General features: G+C 42.2%; 1 protein-coding gene across 6 annotated transcripts in view; it reads left to right on the forward strand.

Moving 5' to 3' along the window:
- Window positions 1–1,713: 1,713 nt before the first annotated feature.
- RUFY3 (RUN and FYVE domain containing 3) overlaps window positions 1,714–23,314 on the forward strand; it is a 93,460-nt gene continuing 71,859 nt past the window's right edge. For 3 of the 6 annotated variants that reach the window (XM_068975533.1, XM_068975537.1, XM_068975538.1), the window contains exon 1: window positions 22,823–23,000. In XM_068975533.1, the coding sequence (XP_068831634.1) occupies window positions 22,823–23,000 (178 nt within the window). Of the gene's footprint in view, window positions 2,069–22,822; window positions 23,001–23,314 lie in introns of those variants that run through there. The other 3 variants (XM_068975534.1, XM_068975536.1, XM_068975535.1) reach the window with 2 other exon arrangements.

Below are 23,314 nucleotides of genomic sequence, written 5' to 3' on the forward strand. Positions count from 1 at the left end.
TAAGAATGGGTAATAAAATAATATATCTGGAATGTTATAGTTTTTATCTTCAAGGTATTATAGTTTATAATTCCTAAAAGGCAATTTTATTTTTTATCAAGACTCCACCCTCAGACTGAAAAGGAAAGGCCCAGCAAATTTCCAAAATGATACAAATAGGATGAAGATGCTTTCCCCCATTTTGTTTTTATTATTGCAGGTTGTATGCTGTTTTAAGAAAATAATAATACATAGTTAATAATAACAATTATTTCACCCTATTCCAGAACAGGAATCCAGGTTCAGAGGACAAATAATTCAAGTAGGCAGTAGCAGCACTGGAATCAACAGGTCAGGAAAATGCCAGAAACTGAAAAACCACTAACTTCTTGAAGTTAGCTTATAAACACCTCTTTTTAAAATGTTTTGTTCAAAAGATCTGTTGATAGTATTAGAAGTCTCACGATAATTTCTTGTAATTTTAAGAGTGATTTTCAGAGAATAACAACAACAATAGAAAGGTTTACTTTCCCTTTCAGAGAGGGATAACTACAGAGGGAAAGGCAGACCAGAGAAAGAAGGAAAACCAGGTGGACAAAATGTTACACAACAGTGATTTTTAATTACGAGTCAACATGGATTCTATGCCAGCATTTTGCAGTCTGAACACAAAGCTAAACAGCTGGGAAATACTCGGGCACGTTCACGGAATCTAGCGTAAGGAATAGCAATAGTAACTGGAAATTGTCTTTATTCAAGAAGGAAATGTTTATTTATGGGAATTACTGGATCAGTAATCGTTGATTCAGATATTCAAGATAAAGCAACAGTGGCCAATTGCTAGCGAGACACGGGTGATATGAAAGTGAAAACTGTCGACCTGTAATAGACGCTTGTCATATAAATTCTAAGCTGTTTGGTTTAACACGCATTCATGCGCACCCGGAACACCGGAAAACCAGGGAGTTAAAGTCAAAGCAAATATAAGATTTTTATACAGGGCACATGACAGCGAACAATAGAGGTGGGGGAAGGTGGACACCCACCTCTGGTTTCTCACATAAAAATCTCATAAATCAAAACCTTGAATGAACGGTTCAAGTTATAGTGTGTGCAAGGCAAACGGTACAGTTTAATAAGAGGGTGGGGGGGAGCGGGTAGGTTCCTATTTAAAATTAGCTCTCGCCTCTTCTTCAACCCAGATCTTTGTGCCTCCGTGCTACTGATGGAGTTGGGCGGTTACACACACAAACGCCGCCAGCTATTTCGCCGGGTCTCCCATCGTTCAAGCACCGGGGGTACACACACCTGACCGCTTAGGAGGGCCGTGCCGGGGGCGGGTAAGGACCGGGTTCCGGGCGCCGTCTCCTCCCCCGGGTCGGGAGGGAGCTCAGCGCCGCGGGATCCGGGCGGAAGGTGGGCACTGGGAAGAGGAGGAGGTCGCCCCCTAGGGGAGCCGCGCCGCAGGCCCGGGGCCGGGGCGGGAGGGGCGGGCGGGAGGAGGAGGCCGGTAGGGAGACCGCGCCGTCGGGCGGGGCCGGCCCTCCAGCTGGCTCGGACCCCGGCGGGGCGGGCCGTAGACCGAGCGGCAGGGCCCGGACGCCGGCCCGTAACCCAAGGAGAAAGGGGGCGGCGGCGCGGACGGGACGGGGTGGCGGCTGCCCGCCGTGACCCTCTGCTCCCCCGCCCAGGTCCGGGCGCGAGTCCGAGGCGGCGGCGAAGGAAGGAGCCAGCATGGCTGAGACCTCGCCGCCGCCCACCGCCGGCGCGGAAAGTTGTAGCGAGGAGCCGGCGAGGGGTGGGAAGCAGCTGCCGGAGGAGCCGCGCCGCGCTCCAGCCGGGGGTGCGGACCGGGAGGACGAGGCGGGGCCGCCGCTGGCCTCCCCCGCGGGGCAATCGGAGCCCGGCTCTCCGGTGGCCGCCCCCTTCTTCCTGCTCTACCCGGGCGATGGAGGCGCCGGCTTCGTAGCGCGCCCGCCGCCGCAGCAGCAGCGCTCCTGGAGGACCCCGCCGTCTCCGGGCTCCCCGCTGCCCTTCCTGCTGCTGAACTACCCGAGCGGGGGCGGCGGCGGCGGCGGCGGCAAACACCGTGAGTGGCGGCGGGGAAGGGAGATGCCGGCGGGGAAGGGAGATGCCGGCGGGGAAGGGGGGCCTCGGCCGTGAAGGGCCAGTCAGGCTGCGCGGAGCTCCGCCTCCCGCTGGCTCCCCGGAGCGGAGCGGGGCGCCGGGCCAGCGGGGAGGAAGGGGCGCTGGGGGCGGCTCTCGGGAAGCTCCCGTCCCGGGGTGCAGGGGTGGCGGGGGTGGGGGGGACGGCCGCGGTCCGGGCGCCGGACTGTTTACCTCCGAGTCTCCCCAGGCCGCAGGCTCCCTCCCGGCCTCCCCATCACTCCCCTCCTGGGCCGGGCGTTAGTCCTTGCCAGCCTCCCACGTGCTCGCGGATCGCAGCCCCGCGTTTCGGGTGGGAGTCGTCCCCGGAGGAGTCGAGGAGGGGGCGGCGCCCGGAGCCCGGGCCGCGGGCAGGTCAGCCGGCTGCGGGCTCCCAGCGCCGCGGCCGCGGAGTAGGTGTGGCTGCTGCGCCGCCGCCGCCGCCGCCCGCGTGGCCTCGGTTGGACCACTGAATTTTTTACGAGCGTTCAGTCTACACGCGTAAATATCACAGATTCGTCCTCCCACAGTGGGAAGAGAAATCAGGAACTGTGCGCGGGGTGATGAGAAGGGAAAGTGTGGCTTGGGGAGGGCACCTCTTGGGATGATCTCGTTTGACAGGAAGAGGCCTCCACCTTTTTAAGAACACTGTCACCGGAGCCCTCTGAATGCAGAGGACCCACTTTGTGCTGGATCGGTCCAGAAATGTCTGGCGCTCCTTGCTAGTGAGTGCGGCCCTAGAGTAGGCAGTGTGTACACAAGACTTGCGGGAGTGTGAAGTCTGGTTTAAGACGACAGGATATTAGAGTGTGAAAATGTGACTGAGGAAACAAGACATGAAATAATTGCCGAAAACTTGGCTTGTTTGAGTTCTGAAAAGGGAGACTTGCCTAAGGCGAAGAGACAATCAGTCTGTGTCTGTCTCAGGTCTGTCTCAGAGCTAGAAATTTTTTTTAGCACCAAAGCAAACAGTTAATGTTCTGCACTGCCAAGAAACCCTGACATTGCCCTTTCTCCCTCTGATCCGTCCCCTAGAAAAAGATTAACATTAGTTGGATATTTTCTGTGTGCCTGTGGTGCGATGATCACAGTTAACCCTCACATCGCTATAAGTCAGTATGCCGCTTTTTCAGGTGAGGAACCTGAAAATCAGTGTGTTTAAGTGATTTGTCCTAAGTAACAGTGTGAGAGAAGGAATGAAGTTGACCAGGTTCTTTGCCTACCGAGTCCAACGCTCTTTGAGCGAAGAGCAGACGTCCAAAACTGTGATTGGATGGTTCTTTCCTAACTTAGGGTCCATTGAGTTCACCTAGAGGGAGTCCTTTGTTAGCTTCTCTGTTTTACTTACCTAGAATGGGGGCCAACACTAACCATTGACTAAGAGTCTTAGTAAAATCTTCTTTTGGGTGTTGCAGTAATCCACTAATTTTCAAAAGGGAGTGTCTAATATAACTAATATTGTCAGAAATGAGTCTTTTTATAAGCAGGGGAGGTGAAGGTAAGAATATTCTCAACACTAGTTTTCATTTTCTAAGTAATCTGCTTTCTGATTTGTTCTTTAAGCACTGCCTTCTGCTTCCTAAAACTGTATTTTTGTATACTGCTTTTTAACCACTCATTGTAGAATAAAGATCCTCCTCTCAGTTCTTTATAACTATGTGTAACAGTTGTGGTAGAAGCTATAATGTAGAAAAAATTTTCAGTTATTGGCCAGTATCTGTTATGGGCATTACCTGAATTTCAGTTGATTATTTGGATTCCTTCCTCTTACAAGGGCTGACTTTTTTTAAAAGTATTTTCAGAAAATTGGGGCCTTAGCTTGATCAAGATCAGCAGTGAGAATTTAAAGCTTAAATTTTGTAACTGTGATTCCTTGGTCTCTACCTTACAATAGGAGATATGTGGCATAATTTGTCCGCACATAAAGTTCTCCTGGTCTTAATTTCTGGAATAGTTTATACATGTGTAAATACCCAGAAAAATTATTGGGAAAATATGTGTCCCACTTAACACTTTTTATAGACCAGTCACTGAGGGACAGTTTATATTGTAAAAGATCACTGATACTTACATTATTCAACTATACATTATCTTAAAGTGGTTCTTATCTTGTACTGTTTTTATTTTTACCTGTTATTTTAATATCTACTTTAGAATACACATACTTAGAAAAAGGAATACCCTAGATATTAATAAAAATACTTCCTTGTTGCTACTCTGTAGAGTCGGTGCAGTATTGCTTTGTGTAATGTACTTGGATATCAGAACCTGGGGTCTTCTGATTCCTCATTTGAGCAACCTCAGACCAACTGTTTTTAAAAGACTTCTCACTTCAGTTACCAGGGCAAGTAGTTAGACTCAAACTGAACCTCAACCTAATGAATATTTGCTTCTTGAACACCAAATTTTTAACTCTTGCTAATGTATTTGCCAGAATTGTATACATATACAATAATTTTGACAGGATGTGTATTAAGGTATTATTTTTTCTTCATTTTACAAATCTTGACTGTACTCAGAGATTTAAAAAATTAACCTTTACGTTTGTGTTTAGGAGCTTTGTTGTAAATGACACCGATGAAGAATAGCAAAAATCTGTGCAGAGGAAGTAGCCTAAACCTTGCAGGAATCATGATATATAAGGTTTCAGTGTAAAATCTTGCAGGATATATGGTCTATAAAATAACTCAATGAGCTTAAATGCAATATGAAACTTTTCTGATGTGCCTTGTCCGATTGTGTCAGATTCTGACTCTGTGCTAACAATCTGCTAAATATTTATGCTTCTAGCTTTTAAGTCTCAAAATTCTATCATGCCTTTTTTTTAATAAAAATTACAAGTAATGCATGCATCGGTTCTTACTCTTTAAATGTTTTATAGTGCAAAAGTACATTGAGCACCAAAAAAATTAAAAAGTACATTGAGCACGAAGTGAACTTTCCTCTTGTGGGCCCTCAAGCCCTCCTGTCCCCCGACTTCTTCCATCAACACCATAGTTTATTATCAGAGAATACCACCTTTGAGTTTGGTGAGTTTTCTTCCAGAACTTTTGCAGGCATTCACACAACTGTGTATGTTCATATTTCATGGGGCATTCTCCCCCTTGGCGTATGACTGTTCATTCCAGTTTTTCATCAGCTCTCTGAGAAGGAGCTTCTTGCATGCCACAGCCCAATATTTTTGAAACCAAGTCCCCCTAAAACACAATTCTTATGCTGAGCTTATGGTTAAACCCTCTATTGAAGACTTCATTCTCTTTCTTGTCCCACAACTGTTCCCCTCAGGATTAAAGAGTATCAAAGAAAAGGGGGGATTGAAACCAAGCAGGACCCTGTGGGGCCTTTCCAGGCACAAAAGTCATTCTGTGTCCCCCATTTCTTGTTTGTAAAAAAAAAAAAGCCTTTAGACTCTTAGGCCTTTCCTGAGTGCCAAAGAGCAGACTCAACCCAAGGACAGGTTAATGAAGAGGACAGTAGAGTCACAGGATTCCATTCTTAGTTTCTCCTGAAGGGATATAGATAACAATCTGACACATACCTTTGAATTGTTCTGTAGAAACTAAGACCCCCACCCAGGTGGAAGATGTCCACCACATGCAGATCTCAAGCATAGTAGACCCCAGACTGGTTGGAACCAGAAAGTTGAGATTCCTGAAACAGAAGCATGTTATCAGCCAATCAAAAGAAGGTTCTTGAGCTGATCATGCATCCTGTGACCCTCTCCTCTTGCTGAAAGCCATCCAGGAGTTCAGGTCTTGTGGGCATGAGCTGCCCATTTTGCTTGCTTGGCATCCTGCAAATAAACCCATACCTTGTTTCAAACACCTGTGACCAGAGTTTGGCTTTCTGTGCCGAGGGCACACCAATAACACTTTTATTTTTATTTTATTTTATTTTTCCAATAACACTTTTAATGCCTTCCTTTTCCATCTTAACTTTTGAATTGTCTTGTGGGTAGACAGAATGGACAGGAGATGGCTTCTCCTTCCTTAGTCGGAAGGAAAAGGCACCCCTGCCATCTGCATGGTTATCAGCTTCTGCTGACAGCTCTTTTCCTCTTTCAGCTCTCAGAGCCACCACATACATTTGTGTTTAAGGCAGTGCCATGCAAATAGCCCACATCTCTGCCTTTTTCTTTCTCAAGTACAGCAGTGTACAAAAAAAGTCACACTCTCATAGAAGCAGTTTTCTTTCTGTATTTGTGTGTACTGTTTTGAGATGGGAGGAGGGCTAGGAAAGGAATAGAAAGAAGGGAGAAAAAGCCTTGGGGAGGACTGGCAGCATTACTATGACTACCCACTTCAAAGTTGAGTATAAGTAACAGTGAATGCCTTGATTGAGCCCTGGAAAGTACAGAAGACGAGACTTCTAGAAGCATTCAGCTGTTTTTCACAGAGGCACTTTAAGAGTCCATGATTTAGGGAAGGAACTTTCGTATTTACATATAAAACCAGGAATGTGTATTTAAGGGGAGAAAGTCAATTTTATGTTCCTAGTTTCGTATACACATTTACTGTATAAAAATACGTATATACTATATATGTAAGTATGCATATATACATTATTTGTATATGTATGTATTCATTGACTTTAGTTTATTCAACATGGATATTTCTATTATTATGTCTCTCTCCTTTTTTCATTGTTCAACAGTACTGTAGAAAACATTATACCTGGTTAGGAGTTGAATACACATTAATCAGTTCATCTGCTTTCTGCTTTTTAAACTTTGAAAAGACAAAAGTACTTTTTCTGGTTTTGCAAATATAGAGGCCTCTGCCCCAAATGCAGAGGTATGAAGGGAAGGGTCCAGCCATGAGAACGGAAAAGTTTTGCGTATTCACCTCATTAGTAGGTTTTTGCTTGATTTGTGACTTTTAAAAAGAAGCCTTTTGTTATAATCAATGTAAAGCAGTGCCTTTCTTTACAGCCTTGTAATTCACAAATCTATGACCATCAGCTCTTTTCCACCTGTGTTCAGAATGCAAGGAGCCACTTTCTGATCCATTAAATGCTGTTTTGTCAAATGGCAGTTATAAGGACTCATAAGAAAAGGGGGAAAACCTCAGAAATGCAGCATCTTCAGTGTGTAATTGTTTGTAGCTTAGTGACTACCAGAGACCTGTAGTTCAACTCTTGACCTTGCTCAGTTGCTGAGTCCTGTCCGATTCTTTGCGACTCCGTGGACTGTAGCCCGCCAGCCTTCTCTATCCATGGGATTTTCCAGGTAACAATACTGGGGCGCGTTGCCATGCCCTTTTCTAGTTTAGTCCTTAAGAGTATCTATTAATAAATCGCGATGGGTCTTTTCTACACACAGTTGAAATGACCTGGGATCCTGAGCATTTCAGGCACTGGGTTGGGCCCCAGTTCCTGCCTCATGACTAAATTAGTGTCTGGCTCTTGCCTCCTGATGTAACTGTCATCACTGCTGCTGCCTGGACTGTCGCAGTTGTCTCCCCAGCCATCTTCTCCCCTTCTTTCCTCCCTACTTTCTTTTCTTTTACCTGCTCTTCTGGCCTGGCATTATCAAAAAATCCTGTTAGGCTTTTAATGGACAAAGCAACAGTTTCAGAATATTAGATGTAATCTCTGAGCCTTTGACTTTGTTTTGGCGGCTCTGCTAGTGATAATCGTGGGTTCGTTCATTCAGAGTTTTCTTATTTCTTAGTTCTGATCTTAGCTTCATTTTAGATACTATAGGATCCTAAAAGGCTGTTCATTAGATGACAAAAATTTTACTGTAGTTCTATAACCCAGACAATTATTATTATTTTTTTTATTCTCCACACCCAGACAATTATGAATAAAGAACGTGACTAGCAAGATAGTCATGGTACTTGCTGCTGCTGCTGCTGCTGCTAAGTCACCTCAGTCGTGTCCGACTCTGTGCGACCCCATAGACGGCAGCCCACCAGGCTCCCCCGTCCCTGGGATTCTCCAGGCAAGAACACTGGAGTGGGGTGCCATTGCCTTCTCCAATGCATGAAAGTGAAAAGTGAAAGTGAAGTTGCTCAGTCGTGTCTGACTCTTAGCGACCCCATGGACTGCAGCCCACCAGGCTCCTCCATCCATGGGATTTTCCAGGCAAGAGTACTGGAGGGGGGTGCCATTGCCGAGTCGTGGTACTTAGTGGCTACCATTTCTAGGAATAGAATATTTTTATGTGCTAAGCAGGCAGGCAAAAACTTCACATGTATCAGTACTTACCAGTTTGGGGAGTTATATTTATGAGGTATTTCTTAGAATTTCCATCAGATAGAAGAGCCAATACACAAAACTACTCACTTAACAATGAAAGCTGAAAATAAAAAATGGGGAGGAGCAGTGCCTATAGAATTCATACAGGGAGATAGATGGGTGCAACAGATGTTTGTCATAGGAGTATTTGACTCAATCTCTTAAGTGCCTGATCGAAACTATTACATAAAATAAATTCTGATAGTAACCTTGGATTTAGAAGATTATATTCTGGAGATACTGATTTTTTGGTTTTGGGGAGCTTATCTCAAACATCAACACATGTCAGAATCACCTGGAGGTCTTGTTAACAGAGATTTCTGGCCCTGTCCCTAGAAGTGTGTGTGTGTGTTTTGTTTTGTTTTGTTTTCTGTTTTTACTGAGGTATAATTGACATTTTTTATTTTATATTATAGTTGATTAACAATGTTGTGTTAGTTTCTGGTGTACAGCAAAGTGATTCAGTTATACGTATACATGTATCTGTTGCTTTTCAAAGTCTTTTCCCATTTGGATGATTACAGAATATTGAGCAGAGTTCCCTGTGCTGCACAGTAGGTCTTTGTTGATTATCTGCAATAAATATGGCAGTGTGTACATGTCAATCTCAAACCCCCAGTCTAACCCTCTCCCCACCCATCCTCCCTTGGTAACTATTATTGACATATTATGTTAGTTTCAGGTACACAACTTGATAATTCAGTATTTGTATATATTGCTTTTTTTAAAACTGAAAGATAGAGAATGAATTCACATTCCTGAATAGTCTGGGTATCCAAAGCTCATGTAGTTAATCACCGTATGCTCCCTCACCAAGGCCTTAAAGAAACCATTTTGGAGAGAGGGCAGTAAAAAAAGTTGCTGGGTGGGAGAGACAGCAGAGGAAGGGTGACAAAGAAAGCAGCTTTTCAGACTGAAAGAATAGTATTGGCCTCAAAACATGTTCACCAGAATGTATTTTGTCTTACATCTTTTCCCTTTGTGACTTTTTAAAAATTTATTTTGAAGTGGAGGATAATTGCTTTATGATATTGTGTTGGTTTCTGCCATACATCAACATGAATCAGCCATAGGTATACATATGGCCCCTCCCACTTCAACCTCCCTCCCACTTTCAGAAGCTAAGAGAACATATTTTTCTAGTGTAGGTCATAGGTAGTAAAAAGTCTAGGTGGATGATGATAAGAGTTTAGCCTTATTAACTGGATGAAATGATGATAACTCCTTGTCAGCTAATATTTTTGAAAATTCCTGAAATAATTAAACAAGTTACATAAAAGACATGCTGCTTCTCTGTCATTGCACAGGCAACTGGTAGCCATCATAAATAAAAGTAGAATCACATTTTAATGAACTTTGCAGAATATCACACCTATCACATTTCTACGCAAATCTTACTAACATTATAATGTCTTCTACAGTGCAAAGTAGCTCAAATATGAGCTTTTAAATTTATTCTGGGAATAATTTAATAGTATACCGAAGCATTAAAGAACTGATATGAAATTATGTGAAAAGAAACGCTTTTAGATTTACAAAAGCAGTGGTACTTGAGAGGGTACGTATCAATATGGTCATGTCCTCTACTGTAGGTATTTGAATAACTGTGCAAAGTTAATTCACAGTCTTCCTAAAACATAACAGATCAGGAAACAGGCGCTGCTGGGCCAAGATCTCACTCTTTGCAAAGAACATCTTAAGTGTGTGGTTCTAGACTTGCTCTATACGGAGTAGATATGAAACTCCGCATGTGTCGGGAGAGTGGCGTGAATGGTGGGGCAGAGGTGGGAAGTTCTGAAACCTGACAATCCATAAGGAAAGGAGAGATTGGCAGACTGTGCCAAGTGGCACATAGGAAGCAGAAGAAATTAATTGGTTCAGCGTGTTACCTTTTAAAATGAGGTTCCTCTCTCTAACCATACAATCTTTTAGGGACTCTCCACAGACATTTATCTGCTTCCCCTGCCTTTTTTTATGAACTTAGGAGATACAGCCACTGGATGTGAAGGTTTGGTAAAACTCTGACCCCTCTCCTCTTCCTTCCTCAAGGTTTAAGAGATACCCCCGTATACCCTTTGCTCAGATCAGCTTTTTACTTTCCTCTACCTTAGTCCCTTGAACATTGATCCTTACTGACTTTTATTTCATGTGATGATAGGTTTTTATTTATCTTAGAGTATAATTGCTTTACAGTGCTGTGTTAGTTTCTGTTGTATAATAGCGTGAATCAGCTATGTATATACATATATCCCCTTCCTCTTTTCTTTTTTACCAGAACTCTCAAAGGCAAAATCACTTGTGAAAATGATGATAATGGCTGCCATGTACTGACTGTCTGCTTTGTGCAAAGTGCCATGCTGAGTATTTTACTTACGTTATCTCATCTAACTCTGAAGTAGTTAATAGGAGTATCCCCATTTTGTCAGTGAAGAAACAGGCGCCGAAACAAATACTTTGCCAAGGTTACTCAGCTTCTAAGTGGTGGACTAGGATTCACTGTGGGCGTTCTGACTTGAGTTCACATGCCATCTCCCATAACTGGAATCACATTCTAAACTGGAGGCTCCTCCTTAGGCAGCAGTGGCCCTCAAGTTTCTTGTTCTGCCCAGCAAAGCCCTATTTGCTTAAAAAAAAAGAATGAATATGAAATTCACAAGATACCAGTGTGATAGAAAAAACAGTTATATGTATAAGTAACACTGAATTAGCCACGTGTGTGACAGGGACTTCGGAATTCCTTAAACACCCATAATTTTCTGTTTCTTGTCCATTGCCTTTGTTCTTTCTTCATATCCATAGTGACTAGCACATAATACCTTATACATTGTATGGCATCATCGACTCAATGGATATGAGTTTGAACAAACTCCAGGAGATAGTGAAGGACAGGGAAGCCTGGCATGCTGCAGTCCTTGTGGTCACAGAGTCGGCACAACTGAGTGACTGAACAACAACAATACTTGTTCAATGACTGAATTTGTTATGTATAAACGAATAAAGCCTGTGTTAGAATGAAGTATCTTTTGGGGCATAAATATAGCTTGATTTTGTAGAACTTGGGGTTTTCATGATTGAAGTGAAAGAGGAGGGTGGAAATATACCATTGCAAAAATATAGAGTACTTTAAAGTTCCATATCTATACCGACAAGTATCTATTGAGAGTCTGGTATTGGGAAGGTACTGTTTTAAGCAAGTGTGTAATGGTGTGCAAAAGAGGCCAAGTTACAAAGCCTGTGGTCTTCATGAAGCTAGTTATTTATTTCCTTTTTAATACCTAAATAAATTGAGATAGGAAGAGGATAAAATTCTCAAAATGGCCTACTAAGCAGTTGGTAGCTTTATATCTGTAAATTATTACCTCCTGCCACTTAGCCATGAAATCCACTTAAGTTATTAAGGCAGGAGTTATTTTTGTCTTATGTTGGTTAATTTTAACAAGAAAAATGTGCATTGTAATACTATTCCTGATGGTGTTTGGCAGTCATAGACTGGCAGTCATGACTCAGCTTCTCAGGTATATTCATTGTATATAATATCATTCTTGGCTAGTATCTAACCAAGTAGTACTGAGCTTGCCAAATGCATAAACCTAAACTTGCAACAATCTCAACATTAGCGGTAGATATAACGGAGCTTTGTCTGGGAGAGGGAAGGAAGTGGAGGGAGGATGGGAGCATGTGACAAAGTCATGATCATTCAATTGGATAATCTTATAATTTAGCAGAAACGTCTGGTCTTTCCCATGTGTCATCATGATAATAATTCATCGAGGAAACACTTTTGTGCTAGCAGCAATTAGTGAAATTTGAGGGAGGGTAAGACATTTCTTCTTAAATTGTAAAACCATTACCCAGGAAGCCTTGGGAAACAGAACTTGTGAGCTTTACAAACTGATTTAGTTGCACAAGTTGACTAATTTTAAGAAGCGCTATTGTGTGTAGAATAGGAACTCCATAATAGTAGTCAGCTAACTATAAAAAGAATAAGTGAAGTGATCTCTTACCTTCAAAGCTGTTGGAGAAGAATTGGCATACCTACCAGAAATCTATTTCTGAAAAGCATCTAAATAATATCATTTAAAAATGAAAATTCATTAGAAATAAGCCAAATGCTCACCAGCGTGAAAATGGGTAAAAAATTGTTTATATATAGGATGGACTATTACCTTATAATCAGCAGCCCAAAAGGTAAAGTACAGCTACACACTACAATATGGATACATGTTAGAAAATGCAGTTTTGAGTGAAAGTGTGTTAGTCGTTCAGTCATGTCCAGCTGTTTGCAACCCCATGGACTGTAGCCTGCAAGGCTCCTCTGTTCATGGAATTCTCCAGGCAAGAATACTGGAGTGGGTTGCCATTCCCTCTCCAGGGGATCTTTCTGACCCAGGGATAAAACCCCTATCTCTGACACTGCAGGCAGATTCCTTATGGTCTGAGCCACCAGAGAAATCTTAGAAAATGCAATATTGAGTGAAAGGCTTAGATTATATATAGTAGGAAGCCCTTTTTGCTGAAATTAAAAAAACTGAAGCTGAAATACTACTTTAAAGAAAGAGTTACTCAGTCGTGTCCAACTTTTTGTGATCCCATGGACTGTATAGCCTGCCAGGCTCCTCTGTCCATGGAATTCTCCAGTCCAAAATACTGGAGTGGATAGCCATTCCCTTCTCCAGGGGATCTTCCTGACCCAGGGATCGAACCCAGGTCTCCCACATTGCAGGCAGATTCTTTACCATTTGAGCTACCTGGGAACCCCAAGATATTGTTTAGGCATCTATTATTTGTAAGAATAGTTTTAAAATAAGGTAATGGTTTCGGACAAAGCTAGTGGAGGTGATGGAATTTCAGTTGAGCTATTTCAAATCCTGAAAGATGATGCTGTGAAAGTGCTGCACTCAATATGCCAGCAAATTTGGAAAATTCAGCAGTGGCCACAGGACTGGAAAACGTCAGTTTTCATCCCAATCCCAAAGAAAGGCAATGCCAAAGAATGCTCAAACTACTGCACAATTGCACTCATCTCACATGCTAATAAAGTAATGCTCAAAATTGTTCAAGCCAGGCTTCAGCAATATGTGAACCGTGAACTTCCAGATGTTCAAGCTGGTTTTAGAAAAGGCAGAGGAACCAGAGATCAAATTGCCAACATCCACTGGACCATCGAAAAAGCAAGAGAGTTCCCGAAAAACATCTATTTCTGCTTTATTGACTATGCCAAAGTCTTTGACTGTGTGAATAACAATAAACTGTGGAAAATTCTGAGAGAGATGGGAATACCAGACCACCTGACCTGCTTCTTGAGAAATCTGTATGCAGGTCAGGAGGCAAGGGTTAGAACTGGACATGGAACAACGGACTGGTTCCAAATAGGAAAAGGAGTACGTCAAGCCTGTATATTGTCACCCTGCTTATTTAACTTATATGCAGAGTACATCAAGAGAAACGCTGGACTGGAAAAAACACAAGCTGAAATCAAGATGGCTGGGAGAAGTATCAATAACCTCAGATATGCAGATGACACCACCCTTATGGCAGAAAGTGAAGAGGAACTCAAAAGCCTCTTGATGAAAGTGAAAGAGGAGAGTGAAAAAGTTGGCTTAAAGCTCAACATTCAGAAAACGAAGATCATGGCCTCTGGTCCCATCACTTCGTGGGAAATAGATGGGGAAACAGTGGAAACAGTGTCAGACTTTATTTTGGGGGACTCCAAAATCACTGCAGATGGTGACTGCAGTCATGAAATTAAAAGACGCTTACTCCTTGGAAGAAGAGGTATGACCAACCTAGATAGCATATTCAAAAGCAGAGACATTACTTTGCCAAGAAAGGTCCATCTAATCAAGGCTATGGTATTTCCAGTAGTCATGTATGGATGTGAGAGTTGGACTGTGAAGAAAGCTGAGCGCCGAAGAATTGATGCTTTTGAACTGTGGTGTTGGAGAAGACTCTTGAGAATCCCTTGGACTGCAAGGAGATCCAACCAGTCCATTCTGAAGGAGATCAGCCCTGGGATTTCTTTGGAAGGAATGATGCTAAAGCTGAAATTCCAGTACTTTGGCCACCTGATGCGAAGAGTTGAGTCATTGGAAAAGACTCTGATGCTGGGAGGGATTGGGGGCAGGAGGAGAAAGGGACGACAGAGGTTGAGATGGCTGGATGGCATCACCGACTCAATGGACGTGAATCTGAGTGAACTCCGGGAGTTGGTGATGGACAGGGAGGCCTGGCGTGCTGCGATTCATGGGGTCACAAAGAGTCGGACACGACTGAGCGACTGAACTGAACTGAACTGAATGGTTTACACAAAATTCAGTAGTTGTCTCTAAAGGGGAGGCAGAAATTCAGAAATTCAAAAGAGAAAAGTGAAAGTCGCTCAGTTGTGTTCAGGTCAGAATACTGGAGTGGATGGCCTTTCCCTTCTCTAGGGAATCTTCCCAACCCAGTGATCAAACCCAGGTCATTGCAGGCAGATGCTTTACCAGCTGAGCCACAAGGGAAGCCCGAGAATACTGGAGTAGCTAGCCTATTCCTTCTCCAGCGGGAACCAGGGTCTCCTGCATTGCAGATGGATTCTTTTAACAACTGAGCAATCGGGGAAGTTATCAGAAGAAAGAAAGCACATGTACATGTAAGACACTGGTCTATTTCTCCAGCTGAGCAATGGTTTCATGGATATTAATTATTTTTATAATTTATTAATTATTTTTAAGACAAAATTATGCATTGAAGTTTCTTGTTTAAAAATGTTCTGAAATGAGTCATTTTAGAAAATAATTCCCCCCTTCATTTATCTTCTCACACTTCTGAATGTATCAGGTACTCTTAACATGTTCACCTTAGTAAGTAAGTGTGGCAGAAACTTGGCAAGGTGTTTTTTTCAGTTCTCAGAGTGGTGGTACAGTAAGCAAGTGACATCCTTCACGATAGTCAGGAAGAATTCGGTTGACCCTTTGCCAGCACAAGCAGAAAGATCCATTCTGGAGCTGTTCAAAAAATGCTCACTTGGGAATTCCGTGGTGGTCCAGTGATTAGAACTTGGTACTTTCACTGCTGGGACCTGGGTTCAATTCCTGATCCTCAAAATAAGATCTCACAAGCCATACTCCATGGCCAAAAAAAAAGAGGGAAAGAAAAAAGGCCCACTTGTTAAAAACCTAAACTAGCTATATAAGGGTCGACTAAGTCATGCACTGGAGAAGGAAATGGCAACCCACTCCAGTATTCTTGCCTAGAGAATCCCAGGGATGGGGGAGCCTGGTGGGCTGCCGTCTATGGGGTCGCACAGAGTCGGACACGACTGAAGCGACTTAGCAGCAAGTAGAATATATAGTTTGTAAAACATTAAGGTGTAAAGTATGAAAGCTGATAACATTTTTCTGTTCTTCAAATCTTAACTTTGTTGAAACTGATGTTTAGGAAATTTCAAGAGTACCTTGCCTGTGTTACTTTGTTTTTGCTTTTATTTCCTTTTATTTTCCCTGTGATCCTTGGGGTGAAGTGCTGAAGTTGCAAAGTATAGAAGAAAACATGGACTTTAGGGGCATTCTAGAAGCAGCTGGAAATCCCAGATCTGCCACTTGTTAATTGTGTGATCTTGGACCAGTTATGTGGCTCCGCCTGGCTTCCTTGAATGTCAGAAGGCATATCAATATCTACTTTGCAGGAGTCTTGTGAGGACTTACTATAATATTTATGTATGAAGCACCTAAGAGAAAAAAGAAATCCAATAAATGACCGTAACTTCAGTCCAGTTCAGTTCAGTCACTCAGTTGTGTCTGACTCTTTGCGACCCCATGAATCACAGCACACCAGGCCTCTCTGTCCATCACCAACTCCCGGAGTTCACTCAGGCTCATGTCCATCGAGTCGATGATGCCATCTAGCCATCTCATCCTCTGTCGTCCCCTTCTCCTCCTGCCCTCAATCCCTCCCAGCATCAGGGTCTTGTCCAATGAGTCAACTCTTCGCATCAGGTGGCCACAGTATTGGAGTTTCAGCTTCAGCATGAGTCCTTCCAATGAATACCCAGGACTGATCTCCTTTAGGATGGACTGATTGGATCTCCTTACAGTCCAAGGGACTCTCAAGAGTCTTCTCCAACACCACAACTCAAAAGCATCAATTCTTCGGCGCTCAGCTTTCTTCACAGTCCGACTCTCACATCCATACATGACCACAGGAAAAACCATAGCCTTGACTAGATGGACCTTTGTTGGCAAAGTAATGTCTCTGCTTTTGAATATGCTGTCTAGGTTGGTCATAACTTTCCTTCCAAAGAGTGAACGTCTTTTAATTTCATGACTGCAGTCACCATCTGCAGTGATTTGGGAGCCCCAAAAAATAAAGTCTGACACTGTTTCCACTATTTCCCCATCTATTTGCCATGAAGTGATAGGACCAGATGCCATGATCTTAGTTTTCTGAATGTTGAGCTTTAAGTAGTAATAATTTTTCCACATTATATAACAGGGACACTGAGCCTGACAAATCAGTCTTTGTCTTAGGAGCTGAGTAAATATACTTTAAAGGAATGTAACTACTAACTTTGAAAAATGAATCTCATTTGCTTTCTATCATAATATGGAAAATTCGAGCTGTGTAAACAGCTAGAACATAGGTATTATTCAGATCATTATTTTGAATTTAAACTTTACATAGTCTTGTTAATTCTGTTTTACGGCCACAGACTGTACCCCAGCCCCTCACAACTATTTTACAGATATATGCTGTTATTCACAAGTGCACTCACATGAGAAAATAGTCAAATACAGTTTATAAGTAGTATGTTTATGAGAAAAAAGTTCAAAGTTTGTACGTCTTGCCTATGACTTAATATTGCCTTTATGTTCTAAGCTAATATGTTTACTTAGTAAAGACCCAAATGTGAAAACATGACTAAGCAATAATTTAAATTACTTTTATTTATTGGAGAAGGAAATGGCAGCCCACTCCAGTATTCTTACCTGGAGAATCCCATGGACAGGGGAGCCTGGCCTGGCAGGCTACAGTCTGTGGGGTCACAAAGGGTTTGACACAACTGAGCGACTGAGCATAGTTCTCTATAAATTGTGCTGGTTTTCATAGTAAATGTATTGCTTATGAACAATGAGCAGCTGTCATGTTGAAGACTCAAGAGTGTTTACCTGCAAACAGGTGTAACTTCATAGAAGTACAGGTTTTCCTGCCCATCCACAGTTCTTATTTCTGAAATAAGTGTTAACACCTCCTCAGACTGGTAGATATGGGAAACTCAAGGGTAACCAGTGTGTACAGATTTTTCTGTCCTGGGCCAAAGTTTTAGTTGCTTTGGACTTTGCTCCCTATATCCTCCACCTGAAGAGAAGGACCTTGGAAGGAATGTTAACCAAGGTACTCTGCTTGTTGACATAGATATTCTATTTGTGCCGCTATGTTGTAATCAGGCCAAATCTCCTGTTCAGGGTTAAATAAATGCTTTATTGTTTGGTTGATGGGAAGATTGTCCGTCACTGTTTGTGACCTGCTGGATTCATATGTTGGTGTACTGTGCTTAGTCACTCAGTCATGTCTGACTTTTTACGACCCTGTGGACTGTAGGCTCCTCTGTCCATGGGACTCTCCAGGCAAGAATCCTGGAGTGGGTTGCCACTTCCTCTTCCAGGGAATCTTCCCCACCCAGGGATTGAAGCCATGTCTCTTAAGTCTCCTGCATTGGCAGGTGTTTTTTTTTTTTTACCTGCTGGTACCACCTGGGAAGCCCAACACAGGCAATCCCAGAGCATTCAGATTAATTTATATATTCAGTCGGACACCACTGAGCGACATTCCTGTTCCTGTCCTATGTTTTAAGAATGTATCAGTGACCTAGAATCTTAATATCATATGTACAGATAGCCAGGGCTGTTTGATATTGTGGTTCCAGGAACTATTTAGTGTATCTTTGAAGATTTTCTGTTCACTTCAGTCACTCAGTCGTGTCCGACTCTTTGCGACCCCATGAATCGCAGCACGCCAGGCCTCCCTGTCCATCACCAACTCCCAGAGTTCACTCAGACTCACCACCATCGAGTCGGTGATGCCATCCAGCCATCTCATCCTCTGTCGTCCCCTTCTCCTCCTGCCCCAATCTTTCCCATCTTCAGGGTCTTTTCAAATGAGTCAGCTCTTCACATCAGGTGGCCAAATTGTTGGAGTTTCAGCTTCAACATCAGTCCTTCCAATGAACACCCAGGACTGATCTCCTTTAGGATGGACTGATTGGATCTCCTTTCAGTCCAAGGGACTCTCAAGAATCTTCTCCAACACCACAGTTCAAAAGCATCAATTCTTCTGTGCTCATCTTTCTTTATAGTCCAATTCTCACATCCATACATGACTACTGGAAAAACCATACCCTTGACTAGATGGACCTTTGTTGACAAAGTAATGTCTCTGCTTTTTAATATGCTGTCTAGGTTGGTCATAACTTTCCTTCCAAGGAGTAAGCATCTTTTAATTTCGTGGCTGCATTCACCATCTGCAGTGATTTTGGAGTCCCCAAAAATAAAGTCTGACACTGTTTCCACTGTTTCCCATCTATTTCCCATGAAGTGATGGGACCAGATGCCATGCATGATCTGTTTTCTGAATGTTGGGCTTTAAGCCAACTTTTTCACTCTCCTCTTTCACTTTCATCAAGAGGCTCTTTAGTTCCTCTTCACTTTCTGCCATAAGGGTGGTGTTATCTGCATATCTGAGGTTATTGATATTTCTCCCAGCCATCTTGATTCCCTTTTGTGCTTCATCCAGCCCAGTGTTTCTCATGATGTACTTTGCATATAAGTTAAATAAGCAAGGTGACAATATACAGTCCTGATGTACTCCTCTTCCTATTTGGAACCAGTCTGTTGTTCCATGTCCAGTTCTAACCCTTGCCTCCTGACCTGCATACAGATTTCTCAAGAGGCAGGTCAGGTGGTCTGGTATTCCCATCTCTCTCAGAATTTTCCACAGTTTATTGTTATCCACACAGTCAAAGGCTTTGGCATAGTCAATAAAGCAGAAGTAGATGTTTTTTTCTGGAACTCTCTTGCTTTTTCCATGATCCAGCAGATGTTGGCAATTTGATCTCTGGTTCCTCTGCCTTTTCTAAAACTAGCTTGAACATCTGGAAGTTCACAGTTCATATATTGCTGAAGCCTGGCTTGGAAGATTTTGAGCATTACTTTACTAGCATGTGAGATGAGTGCAATTCTTTGGCATTGTCTTTCTTTGGTATTGGATTGAAGATTTTAATGACTCCTTAACTATGTTTTAAAGTGTTGCATGGCTTAAAATTCAAACTATAAACTATCTCCCTTTAAGTTTTAATATATAAAGATGGAAAATTGTCTGGCTAGAAAAGAATTGTGCTATAATCAAATGTGAATGTGTTAAATTAAAGCTTATATTCCGTATTTGGAAATCAAGTTTAGTCTCTAAGTTGTGTCCAGTTCTTTGAGACCCCATGGACTGCAGCATGCCAGGCTCCACTGTCCTCCACTATCTCCTGGAGTTTGCTGAAATTCATGTCCATTGAGTCAATAATGCTATCTAACCATTTCATCCTTGGCCGCCCCCTTTTCATTTGCCTCAGTCTTGCCCAGAATCAGGATCTTTCCCAACGAGTTGGCTCTTCGCATCAGGTAGCCAAAGTATTGGAGCTTCAGCTTCAACATCAGCCCTTCCAATGAATATTCAGGGTTGATTTCCTTTTGGATTGACTGGTTTGATATCCTTACAATCCAAGGGTCTCTTAAGAGTCTTCCAGCACTGCAGTTTGTTGGTGCTCGGCCTTGTTTATGGTTCAACTCTCACATCTACAGATGCGATATACATGACTCCTGGAAAAAACCATAGCTTTGACTCTCTGGACTTTTGTCAGCAAAGTGATGTCTCTGCTTTTTAAAAAGCTATCTAGGTTTGTCACTTGTGGCTCTGCTGGTAAAGTATCTGCCTGCAATGTGGGAGACCTGGGTTCGATCTCTGTTCTGGGAAGATCCCCTGGAGAAGGGAAAAGCTACCCACTCCAGTATTCTGGCCTGGAGGATTCCATGGACTCTACAGAGTTGGATGTGACTTTCACTCTCACAGGTTTGTCATAGCGTTCCTTTCCTAGGAGCAAGGGTCTTTTAATTTCATGGCTGCAGTTTGCTTCCTTGAGAAAGTGATCTTAAAAAAAAAAAAAGAAAAAGTGTTCTGATCTTACTGCTCCATGCCGAGTGCCTGCCATGAGGAGTACTCTTAGTGAATATTTACTGAATGAATGAAGGAACAGGCCTGGTCCAGATGTAGAGGTAATGTTGGAAGAGATTTAAACAGAAGGGAATAAACCTACATGGAATATTTTGTTTTCCTTATAACTTGCTGATTTTCTTCCTGATTATAAATAAGTATATTTGTATATGCATTCTTACATTTTGCCACTTTGCCTTCCCTCTAACAGTGTGAAAATGCCTGTTTACCTACAGAATCTGGTTCTTAGTATTTTTTCCTTTGAGTTCAATCTCAAATTAGAGTGGAGGCATTTACAAATTTTTTTGTATTTGTTGTAAACCCTTTATTCCAGTACGGCTTTCCTTTTCATTTACTTTTTAAAGAATTTTTGTTGTTGTTGAAATATAGTTGAATTGTAATGTTGTGTTACATTCAGATATACAGCAAAGTGATTCAGTTTTTTATATATATGTAACATGACATTTTAATAAACTCAAGAAGAAATTTTTCTTTCAGTTGTTAGATATCCCTCTCATAAGAAATCCTAGAACAGAATAAATCATCTTGGGACATATTTCTTGAAGTTTTATGTTCCTTCTTAAAACCAGACCCTCCAGCAAAAGAAAAAAAATTGTTTTCAACCATCCAAAGCATTTTCAAAGAAAATCTCTGTCATCCCTTATCTCTTTGTTATTTTTGTAGCTGAGAAAGCAAGTACCTAAGTTTTCACTTCCAAGGCATAAAGGCCTCATTAGATAATATAGATATGTAGACGCGCAAACTGGTTGATTGGTTTAAGATAATATGATAGGACTTCCCTAGTGGTCCAGTGGTTAGAACTCCACATTCCCAGTGCAGGGAGCACAGGATCAATGCCTGGTCAGCGAACTAAGACCCTACAAGCCTTGTGGTGTGGCCAAAAGATATAAAAATAAAATGTGCAAAATAGAATATGATAATGTGCACTTAGGATGTTCCAGGGTGGGAGAAATTTTAAGATATAGCATAGTTTTATTCTCTTATTAGAAACAGTCTAATGTAGAAACTTGGTGAATACAGCAGTGTCAGAAGTGAAGGAGGGACTGCCATAAATCAGGAAGGATTTAACTTCTAGGGGTTTTTTTTGTTTGTTTGTTTTTCTTGCACTTCTGTCCAGTCTGAAAAATTAAGTCTTTATACTTTGGAGAAGAAAATTATGAATGCCTGAAAGTATATTTAAATAAAAAATCTGCTTTAGTTTTTCTTAAAACACCACTTTAGCAGAGCAAAGAATTTTGATAGCTAAGTATATAAGGATAAAAGAAGTGAATTATGTGCTTGTTAAATTAATCTAACTACCTCTTTTACCATTTTTGCTGTGCAGCGTTTTACCCAGTATTAATTGTCCTCCTGTTACCCAGCCCTTTTATCCTACAGCAAGGGAAATTGATGAGAATACGTGCATTGTGTTATGTCTGATCACAGTTTGACTAGCACAGTCTGGAAGTGGGTTGTGCACGATGAGAGCAGGCAGCCTAATTGCTCTCCCTGCATCAGCAGCATCTATAAAGCATCCTGGGAATTGCTCGCCCTACGTTCAGAGCAGCTGGTCACATGAGCTTGAATTTTCAGTTCAGTTCATTAGTCAGCCATTTTGGTCAACACCCTGCTTTACTGCGCACAACCAATCCTATTAGAACTCAGCATCCCGGCTCCTCTGAGCAGATCCTGGAAGTGATTTCTGCAATTCAGGATTTTTTTTTTTAAGCTAAACAGAAAATATTGGTTTATTTTTTGTTCATTTTTTTCCTTTGTATTTTTTTTTTTTTTCTGTAAAAAGAAGGAGGATTTTTCACTTACTCATACAGAGGCCAGTTTTTTTTTAAAGCCAACTAAGGTAGCATCGACTGTGCAGGATTTCAAGCCTCTGCCTCAGCTGAAAAAGAAGGGGGTAGGGAAGGGAAGATAACAGGAGAGAAGCTGGAAGAAGATAAGCATCATCTTATTTTGCTATGTGGTAGGAACTGCCTCTGAGAAAACATAGCATAGAATTATTTATCTTGAACACTTGGTGCTTAAAGGATAGGTATTTTTCCGTCTTTTTTTTTAAAAAAAAAACCCTCACCTGCCCCTTTTCTTGAGAGCTTTGTTGCAGAGCTTCGGATTTGGGGTTTTTTGTTGAGGAGGGTTTTTATTTATTTTTGTTTGGTGTGTGTGTGTGTGTGTGTGTGTGTGTGTGTATTGTGGTCCCAGCTGAGTCATCATGTCTGCTCTGACGCCTCCAACCGACATGCCAACCCCCACCACTGACAAGATCACACAGGCTGCCATGGAGACCATCTACCTTTGCAAATTCCGAGTGTCTATGGATGGAGAATGGCTCTGCCTGCGAGAGCTGGATGACATCTCACTTACACCTGACCCAGAGCCTACCCATGAAGGTATGGTCAGAACCCGTCCTCCAGTATCTCACCAGCATCCTCATTGTTAATCAGGCTGGGAGGGTCAGGGAGAAGCAGGAGGAACCCATACTCTAAACTAGCTAATGGCCCTGAAAACCTTTCATCCTTAAATCTACCACCAGCTCCCATTCTCTACTTGACTGGGGGAAAATATTTTTTCCCTGCCCTCTGAGGTATCCTTTCAAAAGATGCTGGTGCTTGCTTAGAGTTCTTTGTCTTGAAGGCTCTAAAGAACATTTGAGATCACTTATCACATCTGACCCTAATCAACCAATGGAAAAGCTATTAATTCT

The sequence above is a fragment of the Capricornis sumatraensis genome, chromosome 7 (genome assembly GCF_032405125.1).
Source record: "Capricornis sumatraensis isolate serow.1 chromosome 7, serow.2, whole genome shotgun sequence".
Taxonomy (NCBI): Eukaryota; Metazoa; Chordata; class Mammalia; order Artiodactyla; family Bovidae; genus Capricornis; species Capricornis sumatraensis.